General features: G+C 42.0%; 2 protein-coding genes and 1 long non-coding RNA gene across 3 annotated transcripts in view; 2 read left to right on the forward strand and 1 right to left on the reverse strand.

Moving 5' to 3' along the window:
* Window positions 1–4,860, forward strand: part of mfhas1 (multifunctional ROCO family signaling regulator 1) — a 32,796-nt gene extending 27,936 nt beyond the window's left edge. The window contains 3 exon segments of the mRNA XM_080861195.1: window positions 1,967–2,058; window positions 2,061–2,296; window positions 2,990–4,860. Coding sequence (XP_080717321.1) covers window positions 1,967–2,058; window positions 2,061–2,296; window positions 2,990–3,029 — 368 coding nt within the window. The 3' untranslated portion in view covers window positions 3,030–4,860.
* Window positions 4,861–7,555: 2,695 nt separating this feature from the next.
* Window positions 7,556–11,413, forward strand: rpl17 (ribosomal protein L17). Its single transcript, XM_080875889.1, has 6 exons — window positions 7,556–7,693; window positions 7,872–7,912; window positions 9,174–9,308; window positions 9,491–9,589; window positions 10,795–10,986; window positions 11,332–11,413. Exons 1-6 carry the CDS (start codon window positions 7,654–7,656, stop codon window positions 11,377–11,379), a joined length of 555 nt encoding a protein of 184 aa, XP_080732015.1. The 5' UTR covers window positions 7,556–7,653; the 3' UTR covers window positions 11,380–11,413.
* A 146-nt stretch (window positions 11,414–11,559) lies between these two features.
* Window positions 11,560–15,713, reverse strand: LOC308392700. Its single transcript, XR_013970856.1, has 3 exons — window positions 15,085–15,713; window positions 14,632–14,767; window positions 11,560–12,802 (listed from the first exon to the last, which is right to left on the reverse strand). It is a non-coding gene; the product is annotated as an uncharacterized lncRNA (long non-coding RNA).
* Between the last annotated feature and the right edge of the window lie 7,827 nt (window positions 15,714–23,540).

Genomic DNA, 23,540 nt, shown 5'->3' on the forward strand with positions numbered 1-23,540 from the left:
TCCTCTTTCTGGCACAAAGTGGGCGATAAATAAACAAGAGAGAAAAGCCGATCAGCTGATCATCGATCAGTTTCATGATTGAAGTAGCAACAGAAGAGGGAGGGGGAGAGAATGAGAGAAGAGGCAGCTGTGCAGCGTAAACACACAGAATAAATCCAGCTTTGTCTTTTTCCATTCTAGCTAAAGTTCGGGACAAACTGCGTCTCTTCTCAGCTCAATACCAAACGCATAATATTTTCTCTGAATGAGGGACCATTCCATTTTTAAGGAGCCGTTGGCAACTCTACTAACCTTATGAATAAAATAAAGTTCACTATCAGTAACATCATAGCAACTGAACAGCTGTACAGAAACTCCGTCATGCTAGCTCGGGCAGTATGAGTTATTGCAACTGACGGTAAAAAGTCAGCACAACAAAAATAAACTCCACCTAAACTTAGTTTATATCTGACCCAGATAGACTGCAGCTCATAACTTCTTACCTGAAGTTCAGTTCACCTGACACTCGGACCGGCGGCTGCCTCGGGTCTCTCCTCCTGCCTCCCCTTCCCTCATCCACCTGCTGGCCTCTGTGGAAGCCCCGCCATAGCCACCACCAAACAACTGAGTTATTTTTACACATCGACCTGCATCTGGCCAATCCACCACCTCTCATTGTTCATGCCCTTACAAAATAAAAATAAAAAATAAGTCACCGGGCATATGCCCGGTATGCCCGATGGCCAGTCCAGCTATGTTAACCTGCAACCAAATCTGCAGCTCCATACAGCAATGTTACGACTTAGATTATATCTTATAACTCATAACTCTTATGTTAGCTGCCCTCAGTAGCCTACTGTCTGAAATATTCGACGGCTGCAATAATTCTTTAAGTGTTATTTTTTCCTTGGTATTCTAATTTCACCGAAGTTTACTAAACTCAACAAACTTAATATTACTTACCGGGACATTTATTCTGTCCTCATTTTCTTTCACCGAAAAATTGTTTCCTGCGGTGCCATCTTTCGTGCTTGGCTCTCCTACCTTTGCTAACGTGATGCACATAGCGCAGAAGCCGATGCTGCATTCACTTACACTCGGATATCTGAGCTTCACCGTGAAAACATAATCGGACATTTGATATTTGATTGAATTGTATTGTTTTGCCTTTGGGGTGGCACCTGGGGTGGCCAGTCTGGTTGGGGGGGTGGCCTGTGCCCCCCCAGGCCACCCCGCTGGACACGCCATTGCTCGTCATGAAATTCACCCCAGTAACACAAACACATCTATTCCTCCGCACTTTTAAATTACATAAAAATGAGGGGAAAAAATTATCCTGAATCTGAATCCAGGCTGAACTTTGACCTCAGAGACCCTCAGCTGTGTGCACTAGCTAAACCTGCAGCAAAACCCAGGACTGACCTTAAACTGTAGTTTACAGAGGAGGACCAGGCGCCCCCTGCTGGTGGGACTCTGCTCTGCAGCATGAAGTCACAGCTGGACGTTGCTGCCACCTTGTGGCCGAATTCATAAAAGCTTCTGCTGCTGCAGGTTCTTACTAAAGACAAGTAAATGGAGTTTAGTGTGAAGGATTATTGTTGCCTGTAGATGTCTGTGAGTCTTCAGTTATTTAAATTTGTGCCAGCAGTTTATTATTAAAAAAAACAACTACAAATCTAGAGGCGAGAACAGGAGAAACTTCCAGAAGCTGGAGGCGGATTTGCCTTGAGATCTGTCTGACTGGCAGATCAGTGTCCACCCAGCATCCTGGTCCAACATCAGATAATTTATTGTTTTATATCTGAAATGCTGGAGGAGAACTTTTCCTCCCTGATAACAGCAGAGCAGCTGCCTCTTCTGTTCCTAAAACCAGAGCATCCTGCTTTCTGTACGTGTGATGGTTTCTCTGTGATGTTTCGGGAATGTCCTACTTCCTCTGTTTCCTGTTTCCTGTATTAAAGCGTCTTTGATGTTCTCGCTGTTGCAGGTGAGCTGCTGAGCCAGCCGCGGCCCGAAGGCCTCACCGAGATCGTCTGTCCAAAGAATGGCTCGGAGCGGGTCAACGTGGCCCTCGTTTACCCCCCGACCCCCACCGTGCTCAGCCCCTGTCTCAAATGAAGCCCCGCCCACCCATCTACACCGACCTGGCTCGTCTTCACTGCGTCACCAGAGCCTCCACCTCCGACCTCCGGCTTCCATCGTCTGTCACCTTTCTGAACCACCAACCACCACTTCGCGTCCTCCACAGTCAGAGCGAGCGGCTCGACGGGTCTCTGCTTCACGTGTACGTCAGTAATTACAGAACACAGCAGCGAAGGTCAGAGATCACCAGATGCACTTTTTTTGTTTTGTTATGTTTGTATTTTTGTTTACAAACATTCAGGTGATACAAATAAAAAATAATGATTTCGTTTATCAGCTCCATAAAAACAACGGACACTGCGATGGATAGAAAACCTCCACATTTTATAATCTGTAAAACCAAACATTCGGTTTAATCAGGTTATTTATTTTTTATATTTCAAAAAAATAATAATAAAAATAAATTAATAATACTGTATGAACAAGTATTACTTGTATTGTGATATTACACTGAGGAGAGTGTGACCTGAGTTTTTCCTTCCCACTGTCACCAAAGCGCTTGGTCACAGGGGGCCGTCTGATTGTTGGGGCTTCACTGTATTGTTGTAGAGTCTTTATCTTATCTTATCTTAACTGTTGTTGTGATTTGAAGCTTTATGATTCAAATTAAATTGAAATTAATTTTTTTTACTATTATTTTTATATTTCAAAGTATAAAAAAGTCTATGTTTTATACAATGACCGTACTCTGTCGTGTTCCTGGAGTTTATTTTTCCTTTTGAAGTTTTATTTGCTTTTCTTATTTTTCTTACTTTGATTTTATGTAAACGTTGCTACAGTTACATTTTTTACGTGACCGTCAGACCAAGTGAATTAAATACTCTTTGATTTCACCTGGCGGCTATTTAACTTCCTGTTTGTGTTGCAGGTCTCTGACGCCTCTTCACGTCGCACTGAGCGGTATCTGAAGAGCTTCAGTGAGCCCGACGCGATCCACACAGTCTGTAGCATCTAATGAGGGTTCCTCCTCCTCGGTCCCGTTACCGAGTCGCGCTGCTTCACACGTTTCTCTCTAAACAGTAACGCCCACTTCCTCCTGTGTGAATCTACGGCTGTAAAGACTGAAGGACATTTGGATTTTCACTTATTTCGTACAGTTTGTCGGGAGGAGTCTGTGAAACTGAGGTTCGGGTCGCCGCTGGAGACACAGAGCGACTCTGATCACGACGCGCTCTGCGGGAGATCTCAGGTGATGATGGGACAGACGCAGTTACAGCATCAACGCTGTATCAAGCATCAGGAAGTGTTCATTTCACACAGACAATGGAAAATATCAGCAACTCACACATGACTGTGAGAAAATAATGGGAAATAATGCTTACCAATGGGAAACAGTGGGATTTAATGGTTAGCAATACAAAAATACAAAAGCAATGGGAAAACAATGCAAAGCAGTGGGAACAACGGCTAACAATGGGGATAAATGGATAATAACGTTTCACAATTAGAAAATTGATGGAAATTAAAGGTAACAATTACAAAACTATTATGGGTTCAAAATGCAGAAATCGTGAAAATTAATGATTCACAATTTAAAAATGAGGTTACTAGCTAACAGTGTAGAAACTGTTAGCTGTGCAGAAATAATGAGAATTACTGTTTCACAATTAGAAAACATTGTAAATGATTGGTGATGGGCTCTGTTAGCTCTGGGAGAATGGGGATGAGCTAACGGGGAAACGCATAAGTCTTAAAACCACAGGTGACAAAAACAGCAGGAAGTTCAACCATTTTTCCTCTGGCGTGTTTTACCCTATTAGTGACCTTAATTAATAAATGAACTTAAGTTCATGAAATAAGTAAAAGAACAAAGTTGTAGAAGCTCTGAGAGCATCAGGGCTTTGAGGGGGACATTTTTTCTTTTACTGTCTCTCCTTCTCTGATGTTCATCAAATTAGGTTCAGTTCATCTCCCATGAAACCCATGAAAAAAGCAGCACTAGTAGGACCATGTAGCCGTTCACTGAACATTTCTTTTTTTGTTATTATCTCGTGAATATATTTCTCCTAAAACATTTCGGGCTGGGACAACAACAGTCACACAATCACATATTATCATGTGTGCAACTATAAACACAATCACAGTGTTTAACCGTGTGACACAAACATTATTCACGACACACTGTAACAGAACTGAACAGGTAACGAGGTTTTAGAGAGAATTTATTTAAAAAAAGAAAAAAAAAAATTTTTTTTTTAACTTGAAGATGATGAAACTGATTTTTTTCAGCCGTGAGAAACAGGAATGCTGAGTGTGGAGATCCTCTGACTGAGCTGCTCAAACATTTCCACAGTGTGGGGTGTGCAATGGTGTGGGGCTGCTGAGGTTTCGGAGCCTGTGGTCTGCACTCGCTCTCAGACACACTGTGATGAACACACTGATGTGAAGGTAGCAGATGAGCCTTCGGGCCGAGGATGTGGCACGTGTACAGATATTTGTGCGTCTTCTAATGAAACCACAGTGATTTCTACATGTTGAACTTCTTTTCACTGTCTGATGAAAACACTGACACGTGCTGATGGGAAAATGTTGTTGTTTGTAAATAATATCTTTATTTTTGTATGTTGGCCTGAGGTGTCGTCACTCGAGCTTTGACTTTCTTTACAGTGCAATGATGTGCATGACTCACTGTGAGGCTGCACACGGGGTTTTCTATGTAGCTCCGTCCAGCGTCTCACAGTTCATCATGAAATACCAAATAAACAATGACAGCTTTAATACCAGCAGGCCATGTCATTCATTCACGCTCTAAACACAGTTTCACCTTTTCACTGGGTAAATGTACAGTTTGTAGGTCACAACTGCACAAACAAGGTCCAGAGGCCCAGTTCAGTTTAGAATTCAATCAGGAGAAGCCTAGCAGTCAACTAGCAGCTACAACCAGCTGTGTCGCCATCCACCTGTCAGTCAAAAGGCCACACCCCCAATAATGCAAACTTTAAGCCTTGATACAGTTTAAACAGGTGAGTTCTAGTTATTTCTGCTGTAAAGTTTCAACATGGGTCTCATTGCTGCCTCTTCTGGATATCAGAGGAACTGCAGTTTTTTGTGCCACCGCTTCATTTATGAACTCTTGGGTGGAGCATTTTTGTGCAGCAGATAACTGGAGGAGTCCTTGGAGTGAATACAAGCACTTATATTTTTAAAATGAAAAATCATCAGACACTTGAAATTCCTCATAAAGCATTTTGTTTCCAGCTTGTGAAAAAAAAAAAGACCACCACTGAATCAATTTTAATTATAATTTCTCTTCCCCACTAGAGGGAAATCAAGTAAAGTAAAATCAGGAAAACACATTATGACACATTATTTTAATAAAGTCATGCTAAGATTTACCTTCATACTACGAATATTTTTTGAGTTCAGGCCCTCCGAATACACACGAGTGGTTCCAGAATCAGTTCTTTAGCATTAGCAGCATTTTTCATTTCATAAGTCGAGTAGATATCCACACAAAAACCTTTAAAATGTCAAAAACTGTTTCACTCCTCCTGTCACAGCCTCAGTGTGGGGGATTTATCACAGTGGGAGTAACCTACAGCAGTTTCATGTCTGTGACATTGAAGAACAGAAGCTAACGCTGGTAGTTTGATCTGTTTATCATCATTCACAAAGTGCATTCTGGGCACAATTACATTTTAAGGCTGTAAAACCCCTCACTACACATTTTATACACTGTTCTCAGACAGGCATCAACATTTTCACACTTTTCTTATTTTCTTATTTAACCACTCTCAAAGTTCAAACCTACGCAGAAAAATAAGTCCAGTATTACAGAATGAAACCAAAGATCAAACCCTGTTTTCACGTCCAGAATATCGGAACAGAGCAGCTGTGAGAGAATTCAACAGCAACGATATGGTACGGAAGTAGAGGAAGCAAGAAGAATGAGTTAATAATCTGAAAAATACAGTAACTCCTACATTCTGTTAGCATGTCCAGAAGTCCAACTTTTTGTGCAATGCTTAGCATCTTCCTCTGCCTTCGACGGTGCAACACATTTCGTCAACATTGTTGTTTATTGGAGAGAAAACTTACAACATACAGTACAGCACTTTATGTAAATTTGACAAGTTAAACACATTCTGTACTGTACAGGCGACACAGCACGGAGATTGATTGACAATGCTCTACAGCCAATCAGGACGTAGAACACAATGAGCTGTAAAAAACAAAACAAAAAAACAAAAAAAAAACATGAATGAGAGGCAGAAGACGACTGTAGTTCTTATTAACAGGGTATTGCCGACTTTTGTCTGTATGTCATATTTATGATTAAAAACTAATTTAATCAAATTAGATATTATAATTTTTCATATGGGAATTGATCCTGCAACATGAAATGCTGGTATTGGAAGTATCGATATTCCTCAGTCAGTGAGTGAGACAGTAGACTGCGGTGAGAATGAGAGTCCAAGTGCATCGTAAAAACATGTAAATATGACTGACAACTGTAAACGAAGCAGCATCTCGCTCCAGCTTAAAGAAGAAGCAGATACTAACTAAGATGAGAAACTGCATCAGCTCATCAAGCTGAGGCATTTGATTATTCTGAATGTCAACCTGAGGACATACTGTTTGGCTGCTGAGTTTGGTTCTGTTTCTCTTCTGTGGATTTGTTTGCAGTGCTTTGTTTTTGTGTTGAATTAAAATCAAAAGTTTGATTAAAATATTATACAAAAGTAAGAATGCCTGCTTTTCTAACAGAACAAATACACAATATTAGGCAATTATAAGGCATCTCATAAAAACACTAAATGCAAAAGGGTTTATCAACACACAGAGCATTCATATTTGTCAAATATGAGGCTACAGATGATAATAAATTAAGAGCCATTTGGGAGCCAAAACTGCCAGCTCTTCTTTGAGATTCGAGCCACAAGAGCTGGCTCTCTGAAAAGAGACAAACTTCCCATCACTATTATCGTGTTTACGTCATAATCATGGCGTAACCACGGGATAACAATTTTTCTCGCGTATTTTGTGTGTGTGTGAAATACCACCCCCTGCTGTCCATTCCGCTTCACTGCGCCCCGAGCACCGTCCTCCTCCTCCTCACCGCCAGGGGGCGGTAACCCTCACAGGAAGGCAGAAGTAGAGGAGCGCCGTCCGGTATACTTCCTCTTCCTTCCGCGGCCTCAGAGGTAGGAGTTGTGTCCCGCTCACGAAGCGGAGAATCCATGTTAAATCTGAGTAAAAATACTGCATCCTGCGCTGCAAGCATCTGGATCGTGTCAACTGTGTGTAAATGTGTGCGCTGATGGTTGAATTGTGTGTCTGGAGCCATTAAATGAAGTTTTATGAAGATATTTGCGGAGACGCCGGGTTGGTGGCTCCGGCGGCTGTCCGCCATGTTGGCTCCGTGTGGCGTGGATAGGAGTTGTAAAGCGGCCCTAGCAGCTCCTTTTCTCCGTGTTTGTGGGGTTTAAATCTGTTTAACGTCACCTGAGACGGTGCTGTCTAAGATGGTCTTACCTGCTGTGTGCTAGCCTGAGGAAACTAACGTGTGCCTCTTCTTACAGATATCTGACAATGGTCCGCTACTCTCTCGACCCCGAGAACCCGACTAAATGTGAGTAAAGGTGAACTTCAGCTATGTGTGGGGGTTAGCTGGTGGCTGTGATGACCTCTTAGGACACCTTTGGATTCCACATGAAAACAAACTAATGACACAACTGAGCTGCCGCACTCACTGGTGGAGTGATCCGGGTCTTTGCTGGGGGTGCTAACGGCTTCTCTCTGTGTTTCAGCATGCAAGTCGAGGGGATCCAACCTCCGGGTGCACTTCAAGGTAAGAGTCCACATGTGGGCACAGACAAAGGGGATCACAGGGTTCATCTGTCATCTCACGCGTGTCCATGTTAAAGTAGATTCTCTCAGGTGTAAAGGTGTGTAGAGGCTCAGAGTAGGTTACATGAGCAGCAGCAGGCTTCTGAATCTGGGCTCTAATAACTCATTAAACACACGTGGATGTGGGTTCAGAGTTAATATGGTGCTCTGACTCAGTAGAGAAAAATGATCCAATTTTACTTCAGAGTCATGAAACTGAATGGCTCGTTGCCGCGGGAGTGATGGGAGATGCACTGAAATGTTTTATACTCTTGCATTATGTCTATCTGTGATCCCAGCCAATAGAAACACTGTACTGTAGTTAGTTTATTTCACGCAGACACGTTTGTCCCCCCCAGTTTTTCCACTTCCTCACACCCAGTTTGAGTGATCCTTACATTGATGCTGTGGTTAATCGTCCTGATAGAAGTGATTATGGTTCTCTCACTGATACATGTAAAAACCACACAGGAGGAGTCAGTGGTGTTTATGAGCTGTCTGTGATGTGTAGTTAAATATCCTTCGAGGTTGTTGTCTCGCTGAAGCATAAACCTCAGTGAGGTCTGTTCATTAGAGCTTCAGGTAACAGCATGAGCCTGGTTTCTGTGAACAGCCCAGTTTGTTTGGAGCTCTGCTTCAGCTGCAGAATGTGTGAGATGTCTGAAAATAACTGGTGACACTTTTAATCTCTCTTTTGAATACAGGTGTAATCCTCCCGTAATTAAATAGAATTTCTGTGTATATAATTTGAAGTTAATATTTAAGCTCAGGTACTTAAAGCTCTGCTCCCGAGGATAAGGAGTGAATAAGTCAGGATTTTCCAGGAAAAATAAATTACTGTGAATGGCTTGAGTAACTTTTGTGTGTTTAGAAATGTTGAATAGACAATCTGCTGTGATTGAATGAGCTGCTGGTCTAATGTTTATGTCAGTGGGAGGAGCTCTAGTTTTAAAGATGGCTGCAGTGCTCCTAGGTTTGTTTGGCTGTGGATTAAAGAGACTTGGTTTTCTGTCGAATCGATCAGATCGCAGAGATTCTCTGATGGTTTGTTTGCCTCCCCTAAAATCTATAAACACATTCAACTTTCATTAAATCTAATGTGACGGCCGAGGCCCTCAGAACTGACCCGACATCTGGACGTCATGCTGATGTCATGAAGGTTACGACATAAAGGTGCCACTTTGTTGATCCGGTCTCTGACCCGTCTGTGTCCTCACTTTCAGAACACCCGTGAGACGGCCCAGGCCATCAAAGGCATGCACATTCGCAAAGCCAACAAGTACCTGAGGGACGTCATCGTCAAGCACCAGTGCGTCCCCTTCCGCCGCTACAACGGCGGCGTTGGCCGCTGTGCTCAGGTGAGGTCCCAGCGAGCGTGGCATCACTCTGACAGCTGCAGTGATGACCTTCTTAGGACACCTTTGGATTAAAGATGAAACTAAATCTAGTAACCTGAGCAGCAGCGAAGGCGGCCAGAGTTACCCCGCCTCTGAGCTCTGAGGCATGGTCTAAAAGCACCTTTGATGTTTTCTGTTTTCAGGCCAAACAGCACGGCTGGACCCAGGGACGCTGGCCCAAGAAGAGTGCCGAGTTCCTCCTGCACATGCTCAAGAATGCCGAGAGCAACGCTGAGCTGAAGGTGAGGTCATGAGGAGGTGAGGGGCCAACGGGTGTAGCAAGCAGACAGAGAGATGGACTCCCTGGAACACACTTTTATATTGAAAGGATCGATACCAATTTAGTCTGAAGGTCACACCCGTCTGTCTGCAGCTTTAAACACCTGAAACTGTGCTAGTGATGTGCAAAGTAGTTTGTGTGATCGAATTGTTGTTAGTTTTCTAAATGTGGCGTCTCTTAAGTAGTGTGCATGTCAGCGTCGCATTAATGAAAAATACTTGTTTATTTTAAGACTAAAGTCCAAATGTTGGACTGTTCTGCAAATGAGTTAGCTGTCTTATGTCTGTGATGAGTCGTAGCTCGTCTGTATGGCATGAGCTGTAACATCCATCCTGCTGTTTCCCAGACGCAGCTTTCTGTACTGCCTCTGTGACGTCCTTGAACTCATCACGCTGTTTTTATGAACTAAAGGAGCCGTGGCAGCTTTGACTTATCGACACTTTAATCTCACATTTTAACTTGGTTCTCAAACTGAACACTAATATTTTTCTCTCAATGACACTCGTCGTGCGTTTCAACTTCTTAAACGTGACAGAGTATGCACATTTGATCTAAATCTATTGAGCATATCTGGATTTTGTTGGTCCAACAGAAAGCAGGTCCCTGAGGACACTGGCTTTGATTTCATGAAGTTATGACACAAGAGCGTTCTTTAAGTTTAAAATGATTATCTGCATCGTGACATCAGCCTACAGGTGGCGATCACAGGCAGGCTTTAGGGAGGCGAGCTTCCACATGAGGGCAGGCGGAGACGTTGAGATGACCCTGAGCTCGGTTTCAGCTCTGTGGAGCTGGTTGTTGTTGAGCTGATCGGTGAGCAGCAGATTGCAGTGATGACCATTTAGGACACCTTTGTATTAACCATGAAAAGAACAATTACAGTCTGAGCAATCTGAGAATCACAGACAGCTGGAACGAGAGGACAACACCACTTTAATGATCACATGCTTCAGGCCTCAGTTTGATTATTGATGTCTGAGCATCTATTGATCTGCAGTTGGTTTCTCGGGTGACGTTTAGTCTTCATCTCCAAATGTTTGGAAGCAATAGGTGAACCAATCAGAGCCTTTGATTAATAAATGATTAATATCTGATGATTTGAGCTCTGAAAGGATCGATGGAGTCCTATTTTCTCGTGGTGGTTCTGACCCGTGTTTGTGCTTTCAGGGTCTGGATGTGGACTCTCTGGTCATTGAGCACATCCAGGTAAACAAGGCGCCAAAGATGAGGAGGCGTACGTACCGCGCCCACGGCCGCATCAACCCCTACATGAGCTCGCCGTGCCACATTGAGATGATCCTGACAGAAAAGGAGCAGATCGTCCCCAAGCCCGAGGAGGAGGTCGCCCAGAAGAAAAAGGTGAGAACGTGGAGAGGGAAGAGCGAGGGGTGGGGCTTCAAACATGCAGCACGGAGCGAGGTTAGGGGAATTAAAGTTGGCTTAGTCTCTTGGGACCTGGAGAGCTGTGATTTCCCTTTTACTGAAGGTCCCATGAATGCCACAGTGAATCCTGCTCCTCTGGCTGCACATCTGAACCCGTCACCTTCCTCCTCTTCATCATCTGTCGCAGTGATGACTCCTTAGGACACCTTTGGATTCTCCATGAAAACAACCCTGTTAAAACTGAGCGACTGTTGGCCAAGGCAGCGGTGCAAACTCTCTGATCGATGATGTCATAACTCTGCCTCTCTCTTCTCTCTGCAGGTTTCACAGAAGAAGCTGAAGAAGCAGAAGCTGATGGCACGCGAGTAAAATTCTAATAAACCTGAAACTTGTTATGAGAGAAGACTCGGACTCGTTTCTTTCACCAAGCATACCTGAAAGCAATGTTCCTCCTTCAAAATAAACCTCAGCTGCTGCTTTAGCAGCTGATGGGTTATTCCTCTCTGTGCTTTTCAAAATAAAAGACCTTAAGCCTACTGTGACCTGTTTACAACCCTGAACGATTATGTACTTCACAGAGCTGAAAATGATATTCCAGCAGCAGATGCAGAATAAAAGTTTACAATAAACATAAATATTAATGCCACAGTGAGGGTCTGAACTGTGAGTGCAGCTGTTTATAACAATAACAATGAGCGTAAAGAGTTGAGGTATTGAAGCAGCATTCGGGTTCATCCACCTGTGGCAGGTGTTGAGCAAATGTGATTCTCTGACGATTTAGTGATTTAACTATAATTTTGATAAACAATTTTGTTGACTCTGAGTAGTAATATAGTAGTATAATTAAACAGTATTATTAACATTCAACATTTGCAATGAGTTAGAATTAACAATAACTGGAACTCAACTATCAGCACTCAAGTACCAGTTCTGTAATCAAGTATTGTCAAGGAAGAAATGCAACTGTAGTGGCCTCAGCTGCAGGTCATTTTCCATAAGTTCCTGGTACTGGCACTGGTGTCTTGGGAAAAATCCATCTTGTCTCACTTAACCCATTTTTTTAACTAATGCTGTGTTCTGGTAATTTGACAGCATACATGCTACTGCAAACAGTTGGTTGATATTGTAAACATGTGACATGGTAATGATGCTATCAAAAAGTTTGTTCTGTTTTATCCTCCTAATGACTCGCTCCACATGTACCCTGAGTCTGGCTATGGCCTGCGTCTCCTTAACCTGGTATGCTGGCATCTGCTTCTGCTTAGATAGAAAAGGTGGGCAGTACACTTTGCATTTACAACAATCTGTGATTAGGAAGCCCTTATCTACCATCACTGCCATGTCTTCAGTCAACTTCTCAGCAATGCCTGATTGTTTGAATAGTTCCTTGTCACTAACCGAACCAGCATACAGATTAGAGATGAATGTCACTGGACCATGTGGAGCTATGCCAACCAGGGCTTTCATCGTACAGTGGGATTTGTACGAAGAGTACATTTCACTTTGGAGAAGTGGTGAGGATGGTGTCTGACACCTCAGCTCTGTACAGTCAAGGATCATCTGGGTGTCTGAGAAATCTTTGAATTCCTCAGAGAGGTAGCGCGTCTGCACATGTAAGCCAGATGCATTGAGACCCCAGTGCAGTGGCAAGAAAAATTGTCCATGTTGCAATAATGCGGCTCACTGTGGACTGGTGTATGCTAAATCGATGTGCCAGGTCCCTCTCCTTCAAACCAACTGACAGGAAAACCAGGAAAAGAAAGAACTCGTCAATTGGCTGTAGCAGCTGCCTCTGAAAGGTGAAAACAAAAGGGAAAATGTTACTCCTTAAGCTATGAACTATAGGGAGTGCAGAATTATTAGGCAAGTTGTATTTTTGAGGAATAATTTTATTATTGAACAACAACCATGTTCTCAATGAACCCAAAAAACTCATTAATATCAAAGCTGAATGTTTTTGGAAGTAGTTTTTAGTTTGATTTTAGTTTTAGCTATTTTAGGGGGATATCTGTGTGTGCAGGTGACTATTACTGTGCATAATTATTAGGCAACTTAACAAAAAACAAATATATACCCATTTCAATTATTTATTTTTACCAGTGAAACCAATATAACATCTCCACATTCACAAATATACATTTCTGACATTCAAAAACAAAAACAAATCAGCGACCAATATAGCCACCTTTCTTTGCAAGGACACTCAAAAGCCTGCCATCCATGGATTCTGTCAGTGTTTTGATCTGTTCACCATCAACATTGCGTGCAGCAGCAACCACAGCCTCCCAGACACTGTTCAGAGAGGTGTACTGTTTTCCCTCCTTGTAAATCTCACATTTGATGATGGACCACAGGTTCTCAATGGGGTTCAGATCAGGTGAACAAGGAGGCCATGTCATTAGTTTTTCTTCTTTTATACCCTTTCTTGCCAGCCACGCTGTGGAGTACTTGGACGCGTGTGATGGAGCATTGTCCTGCATGAAAATCATGTTTTTCTTGAAGGATGCAGACTTCTTCCTGTACCACTGCTTGAAGAAGGTGTCTTCCAGAAACTGGCAGTAGGACTGGGAGTTGAGCTTGACTCCATCCTCAACCCGAAAAGGCCCCACAAGCTCATCTTTGATGATACCAGCCCAAACCAGTACTCCACCTCCACCTTGCTGGCGTCTGAGTCGGACTGGAGCTCTCTGCCCTTTACCAATCCAGCCACGGGCCCATCCATCTGGCCCATCAAGACTCACTCTCATTTCATCAGTCCATAAAACCTTAGAAAAATCAGTCTCAAGATATTTCTTGGCCCAGTCTTGACGTTTCAGCTTGTGTGTCTTGTTCAGTGGTGGTCGTCTTTCAGCCTTTCTTACCTTGGCCATGTCTCTGAGTATTGCACACCTTGTGCTTTTGGGCACTCCAGTGATGTTGCAGCTCTGAAATATGGCCAAACTGGTGGCAAGTGGCATCTTGGCAGCTGCACGCTTGACTTTTCTCAGTTCATGGGCAGTTATTTTGCGCCTTGGTTTTTCCACACGCTTCTTGCGACCCTGTTGACTATTTTGAATGAAACGCTTGATTGTTCGATGATCACGCTTCAGAAGCTTTGCAATTTTGAGACTGCTGCATCCCTCTGCAAGATATCTCACTATTTTTGACTTTTCTGAGCCTGTCAAGTCCTTCTTTTGACCCATTTTGCCAAAGGAAAGGACATTGCCTAATAATTATGCACACCTGATACAGGGTGTTGATGTCATTAGACCACACCCCTTCTCATTACAGAGATGCACATCACCTAATATGCTTAATTGGTAGTAGGCTTTCGAGCCTATACAGCTTGGAGTAAGACAACATGCATGAAGAGGATGATGTGGACAAAATACTCATTTGCCTAATAATTCTGCACTCCCTGTAGTAAAATTACGCTTTTCTTGGCTAAATGTTTTGTAATGGTTATGCATACCATACCGTACTATGGGGTAAACAATGAGGTGCTGTAGTACACAGGTGTATGTATGTAAAGGATGCTGAGTCCTTTAGCATACATGCTATTGTACATAATGTAATGTTATTGTACATAAATACATTAAAATTACACCTCTAGTTCTAACTACCAACAAACCCATAACCTACTGTTGATGTGCGTGCACGTGTCAACACTTCTTCGTTCCTATTGGCAGCTGACTTGGCTCTTGAAACCTGGATCATTTTATAGATGCAAGGCTCAATCAAAAACCAAAATGCCATCAAATGATCATAGCTTGGAAATCTATTCACGAGAGAGACATACATCGTGTCAATCATTAATTAACATTACACACTGACATAAAAATAATATAAACTGTGACAAATATGCTAATGGTATGCTGTATAACATAGTCTGATTAAGAGTCTATTTGGTGTTGTATTTTACCTGTAGCATTAGGATATCGTTTAAATACTAAAGCATCTACATGAAACATACAATCAGCAGAGAAAAAGTAAATTTCTATTGTGTTTCATTAAGACTGGAAACACTTTCGAAATTTAACTGATGGTGACCTTGGTATATTTTAAACAGTTAGCTTGAATAGAACTTAGATGTACCTGGTATAGAATCGGATGTCAGTGTCGGAGCCAGCAAAACGCTGTAACCCAAATTCTCGCTGGACACGTAACTCCTGTATTTCCTTCCTCAGAGTCTCCACGTCTTCGGACAGGTCTTCTGCAGCTGATGCAGATATGTCTAATGCAGACGGCTCAGGGACTGAGCAGTAGTCATGATCTCTTGTAAGACTGTGCTCTTCTTGATCGTCAGGAGGAACTAGTTCAAGGCGTCGCTCCGTTCTCTCCCAAACACTACGCCGGGGTGGTTCAACTTTATAGCCATTCCACTCAAAAAGTGTTGGTACAGCACCTTTAATAAGCCACCTTCGACCATCAAGGGTTGTTGGCTCTATGAGTTGATCACTGGCGAAATGTCTGCTGCAGACCCTGGTGTGAGAGGTAATTGTGAAATGATGTATGTTTACCAGCCATTGTCTTCTCAAGTCAGAATGGGTCGGAACACCATGAAAACTTAGTATGCCGTTAAATTTGGCTGAAGCCGAACAAAGTGGGACACAGCAATGCTCGGAGTATTTCTTCTGCTGTTTTTGAAAATATTCTGTTTTAAATACTTTCCTTTTTATACTCATTCTGAAGTGACGTTAGCATAGCTACCAATAGATAAACAAACATACCGGAAACGCCCAAGCGGTAGTATTTGGAAACGGAAATACGTCATATGCCGTAGTGCAAGTAGTCCATTACCAAGAATAGAGAGGGGACAGCCTAACATATGAAACAGGAAGAAAAAAAACCCGCAGTGTAATCTATTTATTTCAACAAAGTAACTGTATTCTGAATACCACCTTTTCCAAATGGTAACGTAACGGAATACAGTTACTCAAATGTTGTATTTTAAATACGTAATGCCGGTACATGTATTTCGTTAATCCCCAACACTGATTTTACACCCCATTCCTACAACAGTGCTAAAAGAAGTCCTGCCATTAATTAATTGAAGCCTCCAGCTTTCTGGCCTCTAGCTCACCTTGGAATGGTTCGCAGCTGACTGTGAAGCGGTGGGAATGAGAATCAGCAAATCTGAGACCAATGTCCTCAGCCAGAAAAGGGTGGAGTGCCCACTCCAGGTCAGGACGAGTTTCTGCCCCAAGTTGAGGAGTTTAAGTATCTCAGGGTCTTGTTCACGAGGGATGGGAGAAGGGAGTGGGAGATTGACAGACGGATTGGTGCTGCAGCTGCAGTGATGCGCACGCTGCACCGGTCTGTTGTGGTGCAGAGAGAGCTGAGCGTAAAAGCAAAGCTCTCAATTTACCGGTCGATCTACGTCCCTACCCTCACTTATGGTCACGAGCTGTGGGTAGTGACCGAAAGAATGAGATTGCGGATACAAGTGTTGGAAATGGGCTTCCTCCAAAGGGTGGCTGGCCTCTCCCTCAGAGATAGGGTGAGAGGTTCAGCTATTCGAGAGGGGCTCAGAGTAGAACCGCTGCTCCTCCACCACATCGAAAGAAGCCAGTTGAGGTGGTTCAGGCATCTGACAACGATGCCTCCTGGGTGGGGTGTTCCGGGCATTTCCCACCGGGAGGACCCGGGGCAGACCCAGGATATGCTGGAAAGATTTTATCTCTCGGCTGGCCTGTGAACGCCTCGGTGTTCCCCCGGACAAGCTGGAGGAAGTGGCTGGGGAGAGGGAGGTCTGGGCTTTTCTGCTTGGGCTGCTGCCCCCGCGACCCGGCCCCGGATAAGTGGAATAAAATGGATAGATGGATGGATCTTTAATATGATCAACACATCTCTTATAATCGGCTGTGTACCACAGGCCTTAAACCGTTACTTAAAAATCCATCTCTTGACCCAGCAACTTAGGTAATTAAAGGCCAATCTCCAACCTTCCTTTCATCTCAAAAATCCTTGAAAGAGTAGTTGTTAAACAGCTAACTGATCAACTGCAGAGGAATGGTTTATTTGAAGAGTTTCAGTCAGGTTTTAGAGCTCATCACAGACAGAAACAGCTTTAGTGAAGGTTACAAATGATCTTCTTATGGCCTCTGACAGTGGACTCATCTCTGTGCTTGTCCTGCTAGACCTTAGTGCAGCATTCGATACTGTCGACCATAATATCCTATTAGAGCGATTAGAACATGCTGTAGGTATTACAGGTACTGCACTGCAGTGGTTTGTATCATATCTACAGTGGCTTGCAAAAGTATTCGGCCCCTTGAACTTTTCCACATTTTGTCACATTACAGCCACAAACATGAATCAATTTTATTGGAGATTTATTGGATTCCATTGCAATGTCTCTACCAGCTTTGCACATCTACAGACTGAAATCCTTGCCCATTCTTCTTTGGAAAGCAGCTCAAGCTCAGTCAGATTAGATGGACAGCGTTTGTGAACAGCAGTTTTCAGATCTTGCCACAGGTTCTCGATTGGATTTAGATCTGGACTTTGACTGGGCCATTCTAACACATGGATGTGTTTTGTTTTAAATCCTTCCATTGTTGCCCTGGCTTTATGTTTAGGGTCGTTGTCCTGCTGGAAGGTGAACCTCTGCCCCAGTCTCAAGTCTTTTGCAGACTCCAAGAGGTTTTCTTCCAAGATTGCCCTGTATTTGGCTCCATCCATCTTCCCATCAACTCTGACCAGCCTCCCTGTCCCTGCTGAAGAGAAGCACCCCCAGAGCATGATGCTGCCACCACCATATTTGACAGTGGGGATGGTGTGTTCAGAGTGATGTGCAGTGTTAGTTTTCTGCCACACATAGCGTTTTGTATTTTGGCCAAAAAGTTCCATTTTGGTCTCATCTGACCAGAGCACCTTCTTCCACATGTTTGCTGTGTCCCCCAGATGGCTTGTGGCAAACTGCAAACGGGACTTCTTATGGTTTTCTGTTAACAATGGCTTTCTTCTTGCCACTCTTCCATAAAGGCCAACTTTGTGCAGTGCACGACTAATAGTTGTCCTATAGACAGATTCCCCCACCTGAGCTGTAGATCTCTGCAGCTCGTCCAGTGTCACCATGGGCCTCTTGGCTGCATTTCTGATCAGCGCTCTCCTTGTTCGTCCTGTGAGTTTAGGTGGACGTGTCATGAATAGGCTGTGTGCAGGCAGGATGAGGACCCAAACGCAAGCACACGGAGGCAGGAATGAACTCAAAACAGTTTTATTGCTGACGGAAGTTAAGACGATGCAAAATAATATGAAACTAAACTGGGAAGTCATAAAGGAACTGACTCATGAGGAAACACACGGAAGGGCACACAGTCATGAGGGAGAACACGACACTGAACTGAGGGAGACGCGGACATAAATACACAGAGGGTTAATGAGGGAAGTGGGAGCACACGGGAAACACAGCTGACACAGATAATCATAATGAGACAGGGCAGGAGTGAACACAACATGACGCATACTGACGAGAGACTGTAAAACAGGAAGTACACAGAGGTTCAGACAGGAGGAGAGAGAGCACAGGGAGAGCACAGACATAACGGGCTGGGGAAAACATGGAATAAAACACAAGGAGGGGAAACGAGGGCTCACAGATACATAGAGGGGCACACAGGGGGTAATCAAATAAGGAACATCTTAACAGAACAACCTAGGGACCAAGGCATAAATAAGGAACAAAATACAAAACACACGAAAACTAAGAATACTGGGCCAACATGGCTCAGGACCATGACAGGACGGCCTTGTCTTGGTAGGTTTACAGTTGTGCCATACTCCTTCCATTTCTGAACGATTGCTTGAACACTGCTCTGTGGGATGTTCAAGCCTTGGGAAATCTTTTTGTAGCCTAAGCCTGCTTTAAATTTCTTTAAAGCAGGCTTTATCCCTGACCTGTCTGGTGTGTTCTTTGGACTTCATGGTGTTGTTGCTCCCAATATTCTCTTAGACAACCTCTGAGGCCGTCACAGAGCAGCTGTATTTGTACTGACATTAGATCACACACAGGTGCACTCTGTTTAGTCATTAGCACTCATCAGGCAATGTCTATGGGCAACTGACTGCACTCAGACCAAAGGGGGCTGAATAATTACGCACACCCCACTTTTCAGTTATTTATTTGTAAGAAATGTTTGGAATCATGTATGATTTTCATTCCACTTCTCACGTGTACACCACTTTGTATTGGTCTTTCACGTGGAATTCCAATAAAATCGATTCATGTTTGTGGCTGTAATGTGACAAAATGTGGAAAAGTTCAAGGGGGCTGAATACTTTTGCAAGCCACTGTATCTAATAGACTCCAATTTGTTCATGTATATAGAGAATGTTCTTCACACACTGCGGTTAATTATGGAGTTCCACAGGGTTCAGTACTAGAACCAGTTCTGTTTACATTATACATGCTTCCCTTAGGCAATATCGTTGTATACTATCCCGTAGGCATAGCATACATTTTCACTGCTATACAGATTCTTACTCTGGATGACATTGCTTTGGCCTCCAGTAACACTGTGAGGAACCTTGGAGTGATTTTTGACCAGGATATGTCCTTCAATGCACATATTTAACAAATATGTTGGACTTCTTTCTTCCATTTGCGCAACATCTTTAAAATTAGAAATATCCTGTCTCAGAGTGATGCTGAAAAACTAGTTCATGCATTTATTACTTCTAGGCTGAAATCAAATCAAATCAATTTATTTATATAGCACTTTTCACAGGATAAAAACCACAAAGTGCTTCACAGTAATATAAAAAAGAAATACATAAAATACATCAATAATAAAACACACAGCACAAATCTAATTAAAAGCCAATCTAAATAAATGAGTCTTAAGCTGCTTTTTAAAAGAATAAATACAATCAAGGCAACGTAATGATGGAGGGAGAGCATTCCACAACCTGGGGGCCACCGCTATCACCTCTAGTCTTAAAAAGAGTTTGTGGGACTACCAACAGCCTTTGATTAGAAGATCTCAGGCTGCGAGAGGGAGCATGGGGTTCTAACAGATCAGAAATGTAAGCAGGGGCATCACAATTCAAAGCTTTAAAAGTCAGTACCAAGATTTTAAAATGAATTCTAAAATGTACTGGAAGCCAGTGTAATGAACGTAAATCTGGTGTAATGTGCTCTCTTTTTCGTGTCTTAGTTAAAAGCCTTGCAGCAGCATTCTGGACTAACTGGAGACGGTCAAGATTCCTTTTGCTCAAACAAAGAAAAAGGCTGTTACAATAATCTAAGCGAGATGAATTAAAAGTATGAATAACCATTTCTAACTCAGATTTAGACAACAAAGTTCGCAGTTTGGAGATGTTTCTTAGCTGAAAAAGGCAGTTCCTAATTAACTGGCGAGAGTGTTGTTCTAGGGACATGAACTACTGTAATTCATTATTATCAGGATGTCCTAAAAACTCCCTGAAAAACCTTCAGTTAATCCAAAATGCTGCAGCAAGAGTACTGACAGGGACTAGAAAGAGAGAGCATATTTCTCCTGTATTGGCTTCACTTCATTGGCTTCCTGTTAAATCCAGAACTGAATTCAAAATCCTGCTCCTCACATACAAGGTCTTAAATAATCAGGCCCCATCTTATCTTAATGACCTTGTAGTACCATATCACCCTATTAGAGCACTTCGCTCTCACACTGCAGGCTCACTTGTTGTTCCTAGAGTATTTAAAAGTAGACTGGGAGGGAGAGCCTTCAGTTTTCAGGCCCCTCTACTATGGAACCAGCTTCCAGGCTGGATTCAGGAGACAGACACTATCTCTACTTCTAAGATTAGGCTTCAAATGTTCTGTTTGGTAGAGCATATAGTTATAGGCTGGACCACGTGACCCTGAATCCTTCCTTAGTTATGTTGCTGTGTTGTGAGTTATGTTGCTGTGATTTGATGATATATAAATAAAACTGAATTGAAATCTTGTAGGTCCCACAGTCTGAGAAACAGTGACACAGCTGATCACTGTGATTTATTATAAAATAATGCAAACAACTCTTCAAAGGTGTTTATTTAGTTTCACTGTGGGATTAAATCTTTGTGCGAGTGTAAAGCTGAGCTCAGTGAAGTCAAAGAGAAGGCTCCGTCCAGTCTCTATCAGTGTTTCTGTGACACGTTCATAAACTCATAAACACTAAACTGCAGCTGCTGGTCGTGAACTCGGCTGACTTCATGTTTCCAGGATTTACACATATGTCTTCAACACTGTAGGATTTTCATACAGGTAGTCTCATTAAGCTGATTACAAGGCACGTGTATAAAATGAACCCCGTGTGCTGACACAGTCTGACCAGAGGGGGGCGCCTGCGCACTGCTGATTTTGTTGAAGCATCTTCCTGATCATCATCATAACACAACACCATAATTTAATCTGTCCAGCTGCTCCAGATTACTTTGTTATTTCTCTCCAACAATTCTCTTATCAAAAATACAAAATCAATAAACTTATAAATAGAATCAATCTGAGGTCTGTCGAGTTAAATTTTTTATTCGCATAAATGCATCGAGCCTGAAATATTATTATTAATTATTAGTAGTTTATTGTAATCAATAACACATTTTCTCAAAGATTCAAAGATTTAAAAACAAAATCGTTTGTTGATTTAAAGGATTTTCAAAACATTATTTAATTACTGTTATTAGCAGTATTATGTCTTTGTACTGTGGTAACACTGGGTGAACTTAAAAGGACTCAAAGTAATCTATTACATCTAAACTAAAGTAACCTGAATCAAGCAGTGCTTCATATTTTCCATGTTTTGTGTTAATGATCAGCTGTGATGTCATCACTCCATCCGGTTCTATACAGGAGCAGAGGTTTGAAGTTTAGGAAAATGGAAGCAATAAAACAGATTTTTTTTTACTTTATTAGTTTTTTATTCTTATTTATCACCGAAGACCTGCTAGATTTAATTAATTTACTAATTAAAAACTAATGAAGCCTAATTTTTCCTTAGTTGCAGGCTGCAGTGTAGCCTGAGAGGTCAAATCTAGGGCTGGGTGTGACATCACTTCCTGTTACTGTTTTCTGTGACTCATTTGTTTCTGGCTCTGTCACATTTACATGTTAGAGGAACAAATAGGAAAATCTGCCCCACATCTGCCATAGGGAGGGGTTTATTTTGTTTCAACGACAACAACAGGTATTCCAAAAAAAAGAGAGAAAGATAATATATTAATAATATATTATAAATGATCATATTTTCACCTCAGTAATTATATTAGAGGTGAACATCATTATCATTGATTATTAATTGTTTGTGGATGATGAAGCGAATAAATAGAAAATCAGCAGTAAATGAGTGTTAAAAAAACGTCTTTTCATGATCCCCCAGAAGGACCTGCTGCACTTTTTTATGCTGCAGCTTTTCAAATTTCCAATATTTCCTTCAAAATAAAAGCCTGAAATGAGTTCCAAACCCAGGGCTCGAGTCCCCGTAAAGGGTCACAAGGAAATTTTGAGCGGTCATGAGAAAGTTTGAAGAGATTAAATTAAAGCGGAGAACTTAAGACAGGAAATGACTCAGATCTTTGTGACTAACTGTCCAGATGTTTACAGAGGCTGAGCTCATGTTTGACCTGCAGGGTTTTTATCTCAGATTTTTTTTAGTTTAGAGCTGAAACACAAACACGTTCCTCTTAGGTCTGATCCACAGCCCGACGGTCGAGGCTGCCACTCTCAGAATTTATTTGTTCGTTCATTTCATGCATGAATTACACTGTAAAAAAAAAAAGAAAAAAGGGGGCGGGGGGGGGGGGGGGGGTGGAGGTTTCTGTAAAATTGAAAAATTTAACGTGTAGTTAAAAAAAAACAGAAAATATGGAAAATAATTTTTAAAATAATAATAACATGAAAAAATGTTCATTTTAAAACTGTTTACACTGTATTTTACAGTTGTTGTTGTTTTTGTTTTTTCTGTGTGTGCGCTGTTAATAATCTTTATTGTTTAAAATGATAATGTTCAAATGTTCCTCTGGAAAAAACTAATTAACTTCATTTTGCAGTTATAAAAATACACTTTAGCTTCCATTTACGTTTATAAGAAGTTTTTAAAAATAGAAATTAAATAAAATCCAGCCTTTCCTTTAAACCTTTAGTTTGATTAATCTTCTGGTCTGTGTGTGTTGTTATGGATAAACTCTCCCAGCTACTAAGATTTGCCCCACAAAATTGGATTTGGTCCTCAGTGACCTGCTGGATGTTAAACTGTTTATAAAACCAGCGGTCATTTATCCGTGCGGTGTACAGGGCACATGAACGCAACGCAATCTGAGCCCTCTGAATTTTAAAAGAAATCTTGACCCTTAAACATTTACTGACTTTATCTTTAATAAAATTTGCTAAACTTTTATTTCTAAATGTAAAGCTGTGTGACCGATCATCTTTAACTCACCATTCTTACGTTAACTGAAAGTAACAGCAACTTATTCAATTACAGACAAACTAAAGCTAATACATAATAAATAAACAAAGGTCAGCTTTACTTCTTGCAAAAAAGCAGTGTCAGCATAACAATGAAGCGTTATATTAAACTGTTTGT

This window comes from Rhamphochromis sp. 'chilingali', assembly GCF_963969265.1.
Source record: "Rhamphochromis sp. 'chilingali' genome assembly, chromosome: 2".
Lineage (NCBI taxonomy): Eukaryota > Metazoa > Chordata > Actinopteri > Cichliformes > Cichlidae > Rhamphochromis > Rhamphochromis sp. 'chilingali'.

What these genes read in the sequence shown, in the direction of transcription:
- rpl17 (XM_080875889.1), top strand. Translation starts at nt 7,654, where the DNA reads ATGGTCCGCTACTCTCTCGACCCCGAGAACCCGACTAAAT. An exon ending in AGAGCAACGCTGAGCTGAAG is followed by an intron (nt 9,590 to 10,794) that starts GTGAGGTCATGA and finishes TTGTGCTTTCAG; the next exon opens with GGTCTGGATGTGGACTCTCT. An exon ending in AGGTCGCCCAGAAGAAAAAG is followed by an intron (nt 10,987 to 11,331) that starts GTGAGAACGTGG and finishes TTCTCTCTGCAG; the next exon opens with GTTTCACAGAAGAAGCTGAA.